We start from the raw sequence: 16,211 nt of genomic DNA on the forward strand, positions 1-16,211 counted from the left end.
TTTTTTTTTTTTTTTTTTTTAACACATAATGTTTTATTTGTTTCAGAGGTACAGGTCTGTGATTCATCAGTCTTTTTTTTTTTTTTTTTTTAAAGATTTTATTTATTTATTTGAGAGAGAGAGAGAATGAGAGAGAGCACATGAGAGGGGGGAGGGTCAGAGGGAGAAGCAGACTCCCTGCCGAGCAGGGAGCCCGATGCGGGACTCGATCCAGGGACTCCAGGATCATGACCTGAGCCGAAGGCAGTTGCTTAACCAACTGAGCCACCCAGGCGCCCTGTGATTCATCAGTCTTGCACAATTCACAGTGTTCACCATAGTACATACCCTCCCCAATGTCCATCACCCAGCCACCCCATCCTTCCCACCCCCCTCCACTCCAGCAACCCTCAGTTTGTTTCCTGAGATTAAGAGTCTCTTATGGTTTGTCTCCCTCTCTGGTTTCATCTTGTTTCATTTTTCCCTCCCTTCCCCTATGCTCCTCTGTCTTGTTTCTCAAATTCCTCATATCAGTGAGATCATATGATACTTGTCTTTCTCTGATTGACTTATTTCGCTCAGCATAATACTCTCTAGTTCCATCCACGTCATTGCAAATGGCAAGATTTCAGGGTTTTTTTGATGGCTGCATAATATTCCATTGTGTATATATATACCACATCTTCTTTATTCATCTGGATTATTTTGAATCCATCCCAGATATCTTATGATTCCGTCTGTGAACTTTTCAGTAGGTAGCACTGAGATAAGGACTCTTACAAATATGAGCACAATTCTATTGTCACATCTAAAAATTAATAATCATTCTTATCATCAAATATCCACTCAGTGTTCAGATGTCCTAGATTGTGTGTATGTGTGTGTTTGTTCAAATCATGATCCAAATGGAGCAGATAAAACTCTTTGAAATCTTTAAAAACGTATTTCCTGGGGCACCTGGGTGGCTCAATCAGTTAAGCATCTGACTCTTCATCTTAGCGCAGGTCTTGATCTCAGGGTCATGAGTTCAAGCCCTGCATTGGGCTCCACGCTGGGCATGGAGCCTACTTAAAACCAAACCAAACCAAACCTTATTTCCCTAAGTTATTTTTGCTTACTTTTTTTATTATGGAAAAATTTAAACATATGAAAGCAGCTTATTTTTTCTCTTTTTAAAAGAATTAATAAGTATTACTTTTCTCAGTTTTCATTTTGAATACTATAAATATCCATAACATAAGACATACAAGGAAAGCCTTTTGGGTTCTCAATAATTTTTAAGAGTCAAGAGAGTCCTGATTGAGGGAGGAAACATTGTAATAATTTAAAAGAACTCTTAAAAATTATTCATGCCCTGTCCGCACCCTTAGAGATGTGGATTCAGTTCATCTGGCATGGGGCCTAGGCAAAGGTACTTTTATAGAAGTTCTCCGGTGTGATTCCAAAGTGCAGCCCGGGTTGCGAACCTCTGCTCGGAGACCCGTAGGAAATAAGCAAAGGGACAGAGTAAGAAAGGCAACCAAATGCCCTAGGTCTGAAAGGGCCTCCTGGGACCTGCTGCATCTAGGAGAACTGCTTGCAAAAGCCGGCGCAGAACACCCAAATACCAGTGGCTAAAAACAAATCAGAATTAATTTTTCTCATATAACAAGAAATCTGAGGAAGACAGCTGGTGGTGTTGGTTTGACCCTTGTCGATGCTATCAGAGCCCAGACTGTATCTTTGTACTCCACCCTCTCACAACGTCACCCTTCCTTCCGTGTACTTGTCCCCTCGTGTCCCCAAAGTGGCTGCTACAACTCGCTATCACATCAACAGTCAAGATGGAAGAAGTAAGTCATAGTGACACAGCTGCATTGGTTTCTTTAGCAAACTTCTGCTTTCCGGTCACACAGCCGTCCTTAATTGCAAGGAAGTCTGGGAAGGGGAAAGAGGGGTCAGGATGAGTGTGGTGGGGGGTCAGCCAAACCACGGTGTCTGCCGCACACTAGCAGGACCGGTATGTGGGAAGTCCATATCCAACTTCCTTCCCTGGGCAGGCCTTGTGCAGCTGAACAATGGTGTTAATTTTAGACTGAGTTATAGCCATTAAGTCAGCAAAGTATGGCAGCACGGGGTGAATTCTGACATTTTCTTTGGCTAAACTATAAGCACATTATTATTATTATTATTTTTGTTATAGCTGCTGTTCTGTTTCTGTCACTGTCAAATGTGACATTCGTCAACTAAGAAAAGATGTGTTAGAAATACCTGACACCATTTAGCTGCAAACATGCCCAATACCGCACCTTCGTGTCTCTATTTATTTATTTTTTATTTTTTAAAGATTTTATTTATTTATTTGACAGAGAAAGACACAGCAAGAGAGGGAACACAAGCAGGGGGAGTGGGAGAGGGAGAAGCAGGCTTCTTGCTGAGCAGGGAGCCCGATGCGGGGCTCGATCCCAGGACCCTGGGATCATGACCTGAGCCGAAGGCAAATGCCTAATGACTGAGCCACCCAGGCGCCCCTTGTTTTGTCTTTAAAGACCAACTTTATGGTATTGCAAGTATTTTGGAGACACCAAGGCTCGTATCTGGCCCATGTCGATGCAACACGGGAAATTGAAAAGTGTAACTGCCACTGAGTTGTGATATTGGTTTATTACTACAAAGAAGGCTCTGCCTGGTCCTTTCTGAAATCATTAGAGATGGCCCCACACTCACCACGTGCCCAGTGCCTGGGATCCTTCCCCATACTGTTTCTGGGGCTCACAGAACCTCACTTGCTCCTTACTAACAAGCACCATGGAGGTGTGTGATGTTGGACAAGGCACCATGAAAGGTATGATTAACAAGAAGATAAACAGCTTGTGAGCCGAGCTGTTAGTGAAAGCCCTGTGCCAGGACTGGAGGAAACCAGAAGGGGAACAAGAATCAACTGGTATGTTTGAATTCTGAAAACTGCATATCCCACATCCACATTAAACTTGGATCTCTTCACCAATTAGTAAAAATGGATCCAAATTTAGACGGTCCTTAAACAGCAAGATGCGTTTGAGCTGTGCTAATACATTAGCCGCTAGTTACATATGGCTATTTAGATTAATAAAAATTAAATAAAATTAAAAATAAATTTCCTTAGGGGCGTTAACCACATTTCAAGTGCTCAATAGCCATCTGGGGCTAGTGGCCACCATATTGGATTGCGCAGATGTAGAATATTTCCATCATTCCAGAAAGTTCTATTGGATAATACTGTTTTAGAGGCCAAACAGGTACACAGATCACTGGAGTTTAATGATTTAAGTAAGACATACATAACTACATGGCATATGTCTCTGAGAACTCAACTGGCTGGCATTGCTAACAAATTAAAATCATCTTGAAAGGATGCATATTGTAGCTATTCTACTGATGCTCCGATAAGGCCAATGACCTTCTCAGATACTCAGAGACAGGCACATCAATAGACTCCTCCATGGCGGAGTCATGGAGGAAAGCGTGCTGCTCTAGGTACCTCCAAAACAGCCTCCAAAAACTTCAAGAAATCCCTAGCGGGAGGTTTGTCAGTGAAACAAAATAAGCAGTCTATTTGTTTTTAATCTTCTGCTTAATGCTTTGCCTCGAACTGTTGGCCTTTCAGCCAGCACCAATGGGTAGATTACATTGGAACTACTCCCCCCATTAAGGCAAAAAACATGTTTTTAAACAGATGATTTTTATGGGAATTACGAGACTGTTTTATTGGTAAAAGCCACTGCACAATCCCCCACTTCTGGATCTTACTCAAGAAATTGTTTAGAGACATGGCATGGCAGAAAACATTAATTATTCCCCAATACCCATAATCCCTGATTCCTTAATAGGATTTTCCATTTCACAAGGGCACATGGACTTCCCGAATAAGTACTGGTTTCCCATCTTCCTCTCCAGCGATGTACAGCCACACATAAATCCTGTCCAATGAGCTGTATGCAGAACTGCTGTGTGCAACTTCCAGAAGGTGCCCTTATAAAAAGGGAGATGGGTCCTTCTTCCCCCTTGCCCCTTTCTGCTGATTGGAATGGAGACATGAAAGCTGGAACTCAAGCAGGTCATATTGGATCTGAGCGGGAAGAGCCATGTTGAGGTTGGTGGAACAAGATAGAAGGAAACTGAACCCTGACACTGTTAAACACCGTACCAGCCCTGGGGTTCTACACGAGAAAGAAAAACGTCTGTCTTGGTTAAGCCACTGTCGCTCTCAGGATTTTCTGTTTCTCCCAGCTCAACCTAATCCTATGTAATATGATGGCATCTCTGCTTCTCATCTCTGCTTCTCAGCAGTGGGGAAGTGGAATTCCAGAAGTTCAAAGTGGTAGCTTTTCCAATTTCCAGAATTGCATTAGTAAATTCAAATAACATACCCAGGGACAGGTGAAATCACCACTGAAACGTTTTTGGTTTTCTGTAAACTCCTTTAATGTTATCTCAACTGCTATCACCTTAGATACTTTCTCCTCCACATGCCCCAATATTCAAAATAGCCCTCTTATTAGATTAGGTTTTCCTGATTAAAAGTTGCTGGTGATCCTATACCCCAAGGTTCCTAGAATTCTGGGATATTTTTCTTGGCCCAAAGTGTTTTAATAGAGTCTAGGGTGTCTCCAAATGGAGCTACCATTGCAACAGGTCCGGAAGGACAGACCTTGGGGCTATTTGTGCTGTTCTACGAGAGGATCTGGCTTGATCTTTAGAGCAAAACTCTTTAAACTCACATGGCGAATAAAGGAGGTGTGCTGAAGTGCCCCCTTTCTGTATGTACCAGGAAAAATGTGTTCGTAAAGTTTATGAGCTCTTTGTCTTTGTGATTTCCTTTGGCTTGGTTCCCAGAACTTTTCAATTGCGTGAGTTGGAGGTTTGCCAAGATTATTTCTATGGTTGAAGGGTCTGTATGTGGTAGAATTGGACTGTTGGGTGCTTCCTTAACTTCTTTTGTAATTTTATTAACTTGCTAGTGGGCCTGTTATGTTTTTGAGATTCGGATATCCTCAAATCTAATGAGCTGTGACCAGACAAGACACTTTATTTCCATCTTTCCTTGCTTGTCTAATTCTTTTTCACTTTTCAGTTCTCTAGCAGTTTCACCTGCAGATGGTTCTGCCTCCACTGAAAGCTACTAAGAGAGGGACTACGTATTTTTAGAGAAAGATTGTAAACTCTTCTCTGCCTGCCCAGTATGGTAGCTACTAGTTACAGGTGGCTATGACAATTTAAATTTAAATAATTTAAAATTAAATGAAGATTTCAACTCCTTAGTTGCACAAGCCATTAGCATCTTCAATGCTCAGAAGTATATGTGGCTAAATGGCTACTTTATCGGACAGCTCAGACACAGAACATTTCCAGCATAGCAGAAAGTTCTATTGGACAGCACTGCTCTAGATGTTTCCTGATGCTCACATTCACTTTCCAGGTCCTAGCACTCTCTAGTTATGTAGGCCTTCTTTCCAAAGTTGATGTTGAAGGGTTTCTTCTGTCAGTATGTTTTCTTTATATTCAGTTAATATAATTAGGGTTTGTTTAGTGACAGAGCAATGACTAGCATATTTTCCCGGCTGCTGCTAAAGGCATAACCAAACCACAGAAGCCCTGGCGCTGCCAAAGCCTCTACATTTGGCCATATTTATTTTGGCTTTTGTATGCCTAACTTTTTCTCTAACTTTTTTTGTTAAAAATGTTGGAGTATTCCCAAATGGACAAATTGCCCCACTGCTTGTTCCAAGTGTAGCTTCCACTCTTTGCCACAAGGTGGTGATGGGATCCTACTTAATATTCTTGAGTTTTATTTTATTTTATTTTTTAAAGATTTTATTTATTTATTTGACAGAGAGATACACAGCGAGAGAGGGAACACAAGCAAGGAGAGTGGGAGAGGGAGAGGGAGAAGCAGGCTTCCCGCGGAGCAGGGAGCCCGACGCGGGACTCGATTCCAGGATACTGGGATCATGACCTGAGCGGAAAGCAGACGCTAAACGACGGAACCACCCAGGCGTCCCTATTCTTGAGCTTTAAAGAACATTTAAAATTCAGATCCTTGCAATGCTGCTTCCTCAAAAAACTGAGAACGTTTCTCATGAGGATTAACAATACCCTACAATTTCAATTCCTGCAGTTGTTCAATAACAAAGGAAAGGATAACCCCCCCGGAAGTGAGCGTAGCTGGGGCGAGAAGGCGACTGTGCGGTGGGGGGCGGGTCTGCACCGAGCACTTGGATTCAGCTCCTCCATTTCCAACCTGGAAGAAGCTTACACCGAGTCCCTGGAGCCTGAAAAGCTATTACAATGCCCCTGCGATATAAACCACCAGATCAGGGCCTGCAGGTTTCCTTATCATCTTATTGAGTACAGAAAGAATCATCCTGATGTCGCAAATTAGTTGCTTGTCCCTTCAGTGGTCGCCACCAGGGATCTCGGGCCGAAATCAGTCATCATATCTCAAGCTGTGATGATAAAAGCTGTACTGAGCAGGATGTTGTGAACCAAATCAGGAACCTTGGACAGGAGGCTCTGGCGGAAAGCACATGGCAGTGCATCCTTGCGATGAAGCCTGGGATAAAGATCTGTGGGAACAGACCAGCACCCTATTTGTCTGGGGCACAGCCAGCTACTGTGGCAACAACAGTTACGGGTATGGAACAGACGAGTAACCGGGCTTCAGGCATGCACGTTCCCAAGGCTCTGCCGTGTATTCTGCCATAGAAAAACAATGGAAACGCACAGTAACTGAGTATCTATCTCATCAAATGCCAGGCCCTAGAAGACTCTTGCTTCTTCCTGCTACCAGTGGGTTCTTCATTTTTTTCCTCTTAATTTAATTGTAGAAAGATAAACTGTGACTTTCAAACTGACAAGTACCTTTTCTTTTTTTCCCCCCTCCCTGCTTTGAGTTCTCACTCATTTAATACAAGAAAGAACCTTTGGTGCCTGGCCAGCTCAGTTGGTAGTTCCTGGCTGGCTCCGCAGGTGGAGCATGGGACCCTTGATCTCAGGGTTGTGAGTTCAAGTCCCACGTTGGGTGTGGAGTCTGATAAAACAATTTTTTTCTTTTTTAAAGAGAGAACCCTTAAACTCAGAAGAACTGTTTCAAATAAAGCCGATTTAAAAAAAAAGGGAAAGGATGAAGTACTAAGTAATTTGTGTGTTATGAAAAAGAAATTTCCCTATTCTGTTTCCACATGACAATCCTCTACTCTCAAGAGGGCAAACTTCAAAACCGGACTCAATGGTCAGAATTCTGAGTTAACTCACAGCTTTCTGACTGTCATCTGATGACACCATTTTGGGAGGAATTCTTGACCAAACAAAATCAGGGAGACCCTCTTCTTGTCAAACCCTAAATTAATGTATTGGTTCTGCTTTATAAGGACGCTAAGGGAACAGGCAAAATGTTTTTAAACTAAGTTCCTTTTAATTATGACTCAAGATAATATTAAATGAACTCTTAGGCATATAAATGCTGGTTTATCAGTCCTCTGCCGACAAGGCTTGTTTGTTTCTTATCAAAATCTGAAATAGTGAAGTCTCTCTCATTTTAGGCAGTGCAGGCAATGAGAAGCTCATTCATAGTCAGACTTCTTGGATGTGAAATTCTTTGGGCACTAAGTGGATTGCCTCTCTCTTTTTTCCAAGATGTTGGACAGTGGACATATGAATTACAACTTAACTTTCTCATTTGGGGCACTGAAAGGGGGGGCTACTATACTCTCTACTAGAAATATCACAGGCTAGAAATCACGTGTAATTTCTCATGGCATTGAACAAAACCCAAAAACTTCAAAGAACAGAATACTTTCCTCTGCATCCTTTGTTTGTACTTCAGCTTTTCAAAAACTTAAATCTAAGGGCACCTGGCTGGCTCAGTCAGTGGAATGAGAAGCTCTTGGTCTCGGGGTTGTGAGTTCGAGTCCCCTGTTAGACATAGGGATTACTTTTAAAAAAACCTGCTTAAATGCTAATAGGATTCATAAAACATTTGTAATAATAATTTCACATAATAATAATAATGAAACATAATTATATGAATTTAGCTCCATGTCTTCTGCAGTAACCCATGTTTCCAGAAACCTAGTCTTTAAGGGTGTTTCTGTATCAATATATGTCTTTCTTTGGTAAAAATGGATACTCATGTTATTTTGAAAATTGTCAGCAAAATGGATGGTTTGCCCCTGTGCAGAAAAGAAGTAACAGCAAGTCTGACTACCATCCTTTTGGCCTGCTTACAAAGTTGGCCCCTGCTTGGCATCTGGGAGCTTGGATTTTGAAAGGGTTCCCACCGTTCTCAGACCTGATAAGAATGTGCCTAAATTGTACCTAAATTGTACAAATATATGGTTTATGCCGAACACCTGCTTTCCTTCTGCAAGTCTGGAATTTCGGTATGTGCTAGATAGATGGTGCCTACGTGACCAGGCCCCAGCAAAAATCCAGAGAGCTGAGCTTTCCTGGCAGACAATATTTCACACGTGTGATCACAACTCATGGCTGGAGGAATTAAGTGCGTCCTGTGGCTCCAATGGAGAGAGGACTTTGGGAAGCTTGCACCTGGTTTTTCCGGGCTTTGCCCCATGTGCCTTTTCCCTTGATGGACTTTGCTTTGTAACCTTTGCTGTAATAAATCATAGCCGTGAATACAACTATATGAGTACAACTATATGATTCCTTCTAGTGAATCACCTAATCTGGGTGGTCTTGGAGACCTCCGACACAGCCCCTTATTTGATCACAAGATGGTTATCTTGTGGTATTTAAAATAACCAAAAACTGACTTAAAGTTATAGTTTATGATGATATTTGATCAGACTGGTTTTAGGTAGTCACATGCAAGAAGGTCAGTTAAGAAGGAAAGCTCTTGGGGCGCCTGGGTGGCTGTCTTTAAGCATTTGCTTTCGGCTCAGGTCATGATCCCAGGGTCCTGGGATCCAGCCCCGCATCCAGCCCCGCATCCAGCCCTGCATCAGGCTCCCTGCTCGGCGGAGGGCCTGCTTCTCCCTCTCCCTTTGCCTCTGCTTGTGTTCCCTCTCTCACTGTGTCTCTCTCTGTCAAATAAATAAATAAAATCTTAAAAAAAAGGAAAGCTCTTTAAACTTGGTTAAGTCCTTGTCGTTTTTGAAAAATGATGCTAATCTATAAATGTTACAGGAATTAGAAGTTTTCCTGATTACTGTTATATGAAATTTGGGCTTAGGTGGCATGCCATACCATGAAATGATGGAAACAAATATGATTTCTGTCTTGGTCTGAAACATTAATTAAAAAGATTTATAAAGATTTATAAAAATCATAATAAACTGTATTCTAAAAGCAGACCCATGTCTGAAAATTCTGGTATACACATATCTTTGACCCTTTTGGAAATAGAGATGTACTTCCTACTGAATGACTCAGAAGGGAAGGAATTTCGGGTGATCTGATAAACAGAGAGTCATGGGGTAAGTCTGTTTCTATACATTGATGTTAATAGTATAAAAAGAGAACTATAATATTAACATATTATACCTGTTATTTACAATTCTGATCTTCTGTTGATTTTTATACTTGGAAACCATATTCTTAATGATTGACATGCTTTATCAGTCCTGTATGAATGCCAATGCCAAAATCCAGGCTCAGCGTCTGTTCTACCTGGGATTTCTAAGAGTAATGGTTCCCCCCCCCCCCCACTGGTAAGAATGCAGCATGAACTTGGTCATCTATGATGAAGTAAAGCAAATTTTAGGAGGTCCACTATCAGTTGGTTCCTAGGGAGAATTGATCACCATCAAGTTTATTTCTCCATGCCTGGGTAAAACAACAGTGACTTGTCTGGTGATCACCAAACCCTTCAAACATAAGCATGGTCACATGACCATCTCCTTCCTCCCAAAAAGAAAGAACAACATTTGATTTAGATGGTTTGTGTTCCTCAGAAAAGGTTACTCTATAGACCGGAAGAACTTGAGAAAGAGGAAGTACATTGAATTAAAATGCAGAGACTCAGAAACTGACATCGGGGGCACATTTAACCATAATGTCCTTTCTGGAAGCGGGAGGTTGCTGGACAACAGGCGTATCAGAACCGCTTGTTCCAAGGCTATGTGTGATGTTTGAGATCAGTTCAGGAGCCTTGTGAAGAAGAAGAATTTATTTATTTTTATTTATTTTTAAAGATTTTATTTATTTGAGAGAGAGAGAGAGAGCACGAGTGGGGGGGAGGGGGAGAGAAACAGAGGGAGAGGGAGAAGCAAGCTCCCCACTGAGCAGGGACCCCGATGTGGGACTCAATCCCAGGACCTGAGCCGAAGGCAGACGCTTAACCGACTGAGCCACCCACGCACCCCAGGAGACAAAAAAATTATAGAGAGAGGCTGAACATTGGCCTAATGAAAAATGGAAAAGAGTTTCTGGAGTTCCCTTCAGCAATGGGGCAAAGTCATGCTCCGTGGCCACACCCACTTAAAGAGGAAAATGGGATCAAGAGTTGGGTGCAATTGGCTCAACTTGAAAGAAAGGAGCAGCCTCTGAGAGTTTCTCCTATTCTTAGGACACTTCCTGTGATCTATCCTGAACACAGATACTCATTGAATGCTCCCAGTCTCATGTTCCAATGAAATGAATTACATCCCGATAAGGAAGAAGGGAGCAGAAATACCACCTGTTGGCTGAGGTCCCTGTCATCCTGAAATGGAAGTAAAAAGGAAGATGGATTTGGTCATTGAGAGAGTAAGGAGCAACAACATCTTGGAAAATTATCCAAACATTTCCACCGCAGTCTCCATGTCACTGGGAATGAAAGCGGGGCCCACTCTGTAGGTCTGAGTCCCCAGGCAGAAAAGAAGACCCTGCCAAAGAGGGTAACTAGCAGTCTCGGGTATCTTACTGGGCCAGATCTCGGGCTAGGCACCTTCCTCCCCACAGGGCTGTCTTTGCCTCATCAGAGTCTGATTTCAGTGGCCTCTTTTTGCTCTGTTGTTTTGCTTTTCTGTCACAACTTCATCACTGAAGAACAGCGAGACAGTGGACAGTGTCAACCACTTTCCAGAAGTTTCTTACCTCGCTGGCTTCTACAATGGAGAATGAAGCTCGCTCCGAGGGCAATGAGCCCTAGCACAAAGCCTCCGACTCCAGCCAGCATCTTGCTCCGGGCAGACTGTGCCTCTGGGGAGAACAGAAGTCAGGGTGAGTCTCCCCTCCACTTGCCGCAACCCCAGGGCCCTGTCTGACAGGCGCCTGATCTAATCTACCACGGACAGAAAAGGAAGGGGATGAGGTCAAGCTTGGAACCACTATGGAGAAAGAGTAGATGTGAAAAGCACTAAAGTCTTGGGCCGCAGAGTGATGGCTTCCACAGGATGCAAATGCTGGTTTTAGGTCAGCCCATTAAGTCCAAGCTTAAGGGACTGAAGGGAGACTGAAGGGAGAGGTGTTTCCATGTCTGAGGGCCAGTCATGAAGGTGATGGCATTTCTGAGGTTTTTTTGACAAGGGGAGATTCTTTAGACTTCCCCCAGGGCAGGATAAATGTGTGCGAGGATTGCCAGACCATCACTGCTCCCAGCCGAGACCACAGTTAGGTTGATGAGGAACACGGGGTAGTCTCGTGTAGTAACACAAGACAAAATGAGCAGACCTCAGAGCCTGGAGGGTCATCAGGGAGTAACTCACTCCACTCCACGGTGACAGGACCATCTAGGCTGGGGTGCTCCACTTGGCAGGCGTAGACGTCTCCCTGCCGGGGGGTCATTTCCAGCATCACCAGGGTCTGGAAAGTCCAGTCTCCATTATGCATCGAGTTGGTGGATAAATCCCCAGCTGTTTCCTCCTGTCCATTCAAGAACCAGCGGACTTGAATGTGGCCTGGGTAGAAATCTGACACGTGGCAAACAAGCAGGTTGTGGTGCTGCGGGTGCCCCTTCTTGGAGGGAGAGACATGCACTTGAGGCTGGACTAGGAGGGGAAAAGACTCTTTGTTATGACAACTGAGACAGCCAAAGTAGAACATTTAGCGATTTTCTTGCCCAACTGACTTCTCAGATGTTAAAGACAAATCCTATCACCTATTAAGCTATTTAGAGGCAGGAGATGGGGAACACAGTAGGAAAAACAGAAAAAAACATTCAAATGTTCTAAGAATGACCTTGTCACACCCAATAATGAAAGAGCAAAGAACAGGTGAGGGTCAGAGTTGGTGCTCTAGAATACTTCTGCCACAAATGTAGGTGACAGTGACTAATATTCTTTGAGCAGAAATGTTGGACCAGCTATGAAGTTACCTGAATTTACATTTTCTCATCTTGTTTAAAAGGATGTATAATCCTGCCAGATATTATCTTGGAATCAGAATATATTCAGCCAATACAGTTCCTTTGATCTAGCAGTCTAATATTCTCCTTTAAAAAAGACGAGCAGATGGGATGTCGGAGTGGCTCAGTCGGTTAAGCGTCTGCCTTCAGCTCAGGTCATGATCCCAGCGTCCTGGGATCCAGTCCCACATTGGACTCCTTGCTGGGTGGGGAGCCTGCTTCTCCCTCTGCTTGCTGCTCCCCCGCTTATGCTCGAACTCTCTTTCTCTCTGAGAAATAATAAATAAATAAATAAATAAATAAATAAATAAATAAATAAATAATAAATAATAGGAGAAGAAATGAAGTAGCTTGATTTGTTCTTCATTTTAACCTGTCTCCTGGCTTCCTCTACCAGGGGAAAAAAAAAAAGTTTGTCGCCAGATCCACAAACCCAATGCTCCTGTCTCTTTCCTGTTTGCGGAGCAGGGAGTCTGGCCCCTTGCGGCGCTGGCCTGGCCCCTGGGCTCCGTGCGGGCTCTGGGACGGGGCGGTCGCTCCCGCCTCTGCTGCCCAAGTCCACCCGGTGCAGAGTGTCCGCTGCAGACCCGCCCTGTCACCTCGGCGCTTCAGCGTGAAACCCTCGTCCAGGTCGAAGTTGTGCTTGCACACGGAGTCCACGGCGCTCCGTCTCAGGGCCAGGAACTCCCTGTGAATGTTCCAGTTCTTGGCCGTGATGCTCGGACACGGCGGCAAACAGCCCCACGGCGCTGTCCAACTGGACGAACAGCTCTCGGTTGTAGTGTATTGCTCCCGGAAGCGGTGCGTCCCGTTGAACTCGAGGCAGGTACTCCGCCTCTGGTAGGCGTAAAGCTCTGTGGGGAGTAAACTAGGAGGTGAATATAAGAATGTATAGGAGGCGGGCGCCTGGGTGGCTCTGGGTGGCTCAGTCGTTAAGCGTCTGCCTTCGGCTCCTGAGATCGAGCCCCGAATCAGGCTCTTTGTTCACCGAGGAGTCGGCTTCTCCCTCTACCTCTGCCTGCCCCTCCCCCTGCTCATGTGCTCTCTCTCTGCCAACTAAATAAATAAAATCTTAAAAAAGGAAAAAAAAAAAAAAGAATGTATAGGAGAATATAATAATGAATATGGGGGTGAGGAAGCATTTCTTAAGCAAACATAAATCACAAGCAAAAAGATAATGAAATGAATTGCATTAAAATTCAATGCTTCTGTTATGCAAAGGGCACCACTAAGAATAGACAGAATAGAAATACACTCACAATGTCTAAAATTGACATGGGATCAGTATCTAAAATATATAAGCAATTCCTAAAAAACAAGCAAAATAAAGGACAGTGATAGAGCAGTGGTAAGGAGTGGGAATGGGAATTTATAGGAGAGGAAACTTGCAAGGCAGCCTGCAGCTCACCAGTGGAAAGAAAATTCAGAAAGAAATGAGACTGAGATCTATTAGACTCAAGCATCATATGGAGTGTAACGCACCCCCTGCCCCATGGTCAGAATAGCACCCAGAGGACACTTGGTCAAACTGAAGAGATGTATGCCATATGACCCAGCACTCCCACAACTTGTTAGACATCAAAAATGTTCACACTCAGGTCCATAAAGGGACAGGTAGGGGCTGCTGTTGACTGTGGCATTATTTGTGACACTAAAGAATTGGCAGGAATCAGTTGGTGTGATCATCCCTGGGACAGCAAACACCTAAAAACTGTTGTGGATGTACACCATGGAATATTTTTTTAAAGATTTTATTTATTTATTTAGAGAAAAAGCATGAACAGGGGGAAGGGCAGAGGGGGAAGGAGAGAGAATCCCAAACAGACTCCCCACTGAGCATGGAGCTGGCATGGGGCTTGATCTTAGGACCCTGAGATCATGACCTGAGCTGAACTCAAGACTCGGATGCTCGGGGTGCCTGGGTGGCTCAGTCGTTAAGTGTCTGCCTTTGGCTCAGGTCATGATCCCGGGGTCCTGGGATCGAGTCCCACATTGGGGTCCCTGCTCGGCGGGAAGCCTACTTCTCCCTCTCCCACTCTCCCTGCTTGTGTTCTCTCTCTCGCTGTCTCTCTCTCTCTGTTAATAAATAAAATCTTAAAAAAAAAAAAATTAAAAGAGTCGGATGCTCAACCAACTGAGCCACCCAGGTGCCCCTGGACCATGGAATATTATGTAACCATTAGATGACACCAAATAGTTGTACACTCTATAACATTGTGTAGGAATGTTAAAAATATAGGCACTGAAAAATACATATCTTGAAAGAATGCATAGGAACAACAACTATGTAGGAAACCCATTAGAATGGGTGGGTGCATTCTCTGTGTGTTTTAGAATCTTATCACAAGGGTCACATTAGGGACATGCAGACAAAGTGATTTTTCCCCATGTCCTGTTCTGTTTTTTACACTTGAACATTTTAAGTCAAGTTACTCTTTTATTCATATTTATATACAGCACCTAACCTAAGCCTTCCTAAATACTTTCTGGCTTTATTGACATATATTTGATAATAAAAAAAAGTCATATATATTTAAGGTGTAAAACCTGATGGTCTGATATATGTATACATTGTGAAATATTCACAAGCCAATTAACATATTCATCATCTCATACAGTTACCAATTGCCTTTTTTTAAATCTTTTTTTTTGTGGTGAGAACACCTAAGATCTACCCTCTTAAATTTCAAGTACACAATACAATATTGTCAACACAGTTCTCCAGAACTTATCCACAACTGAAACGTAGTACTCCTTGAAAAATATCCCCCCATTTTCATCTCCCCCAGCCCCTGGTAACCATTTCTATGAATTTAACTATTTTAGATTTCACATATAAGTAAGATCATGCAGTATTTGTCTTTCTACATCTGCCTCGTTTCACTGAACATAATGTCCTACAGGTTTATCCATGTTGTTGCAAATGTCAGGATTTCCTTCTTTTTAAAGGCTGAAGAGTATTACATTGTGTACATATACCATATTTTCTTTATTCATTATTCATTCATCTGTCCTTGGACATTTAAGTTGTGTCCATATATTGGTTTTGAGAATAATACTGAAATGAATATGGAAGTGCAGATATCTCTTCAAAACCCAGATTTCATTTCTTTTGGAAATATACCCAGAAGTGAGATTGCTGGATCATATGGTAGTCCTATTTTTAATTTTTTGAGGAACCTCCATACCGTTTTCCATAGAAGCTGCACCAACTTACATCCCCACAGCAGTGTATCGGGTTCTCTTTTCTCCACATCTTAGTATCATTAATCTTCCATCTTTTGATACTAGCCATTCTAATAGGTTAAGATGATATCTCATTGTGGTGTTAATTTGCATTAGTAAAGTTAATTAGTAAATTAATTAGTAAAGTTGAGCACTTTTTCATATACATGTTGACCAACTGAGAAATGTCTATTCAGGTCCTTTGCTGTTTTTTTTAAAAAAAATTTTTATTGTTATGTTAATCACCATACATTACATCATTAGTTTTTGATGTAGTGTTCCATGATTCATTGTTTGTGCATAACACCCAGTTCTCCATGCAGAACGTGCCCTTTTTAATACCCATCACCAGGCTAACCCATCCTCCCACCCCCCTCCTCTCTAGAACCTCAGTTTGTTTTTCAGAGTCCATCATCTCTTATGATTCGTCTCCCCCTCCGATTTCCCCCCCTTCATTCTTCCCCTCCTGCTATCTTCTTTTTTTTTTTCTTGACATATATTGCATTATTTGTTTCAGAGGTACAGATCTGTGATTCAACAGTCTTGCACAATTCACAGCGCTCACCATAGCACATACCTTCCCCAATGTCTATCACCCAGCCACCCTATCCCTCCCACCCCCCACCACTCCAGCAACCCTCAGCTTGTTTCCTGAGATTAAGAAGTCCTCATATCAATGAGGTCATATGATACATGTCTTTCTCTG

General features: G+C 42.9%; 1 protein-coding gene and 1 pseudogene across 1 annotated transcript in view; one reads left to right on the plus strand and one right to left on the minus strand.

Annotated features, from left to right (window-relative positions):
* The first annotated feature begins 6,076 nt into the window (after positions 1-6,076).
* LOC116635821 lies at positions 6,077-6,726 on the plus strand (annotated as a pseudogene).
* Positions 6,727-11,005: 4,279 nt separating this feature from the next.
* Positions 11,006-16,211, minus strand: part of LOC116635822 (HLA class II histocompatibility antigen, DP beta 1 chain-like) — a 16,135-nt gene continuing 10,929 nt past the window's right edge. The window contains 5 exon segments of the mRNA XM_032410127.1: positions 11,006-11,136; positions 11,643-11,924; positions 12,880-12,998; positions 13,000-13,063; positions 13,066-13,134. Coding sequence (XP_032266018.1) covers positions 11,006-11,136; positions 11,643-11,924; positions 12,880-12,998; positions 13,000-13,063; positions 13,066-13,134 — 665 coding nt within the window.

The sequence above is a fragment of the Phoca vitulina genome, unplaced genomic scaffold, assembly GCF_004348235.1.
Source record: "Phoca vitulina isolate PV1807 unplaced genomic scaffold, GSC_HSeal_1.0 scaffold11, whole genome shotgun sequence".
Classification (NCBI taxonomy): domain Eukaryota; kingdom Metazoa; phylum Chordata; class Mammalia; order Carnivora; family Phocidae; genus Phoca; species Phoca vitulina.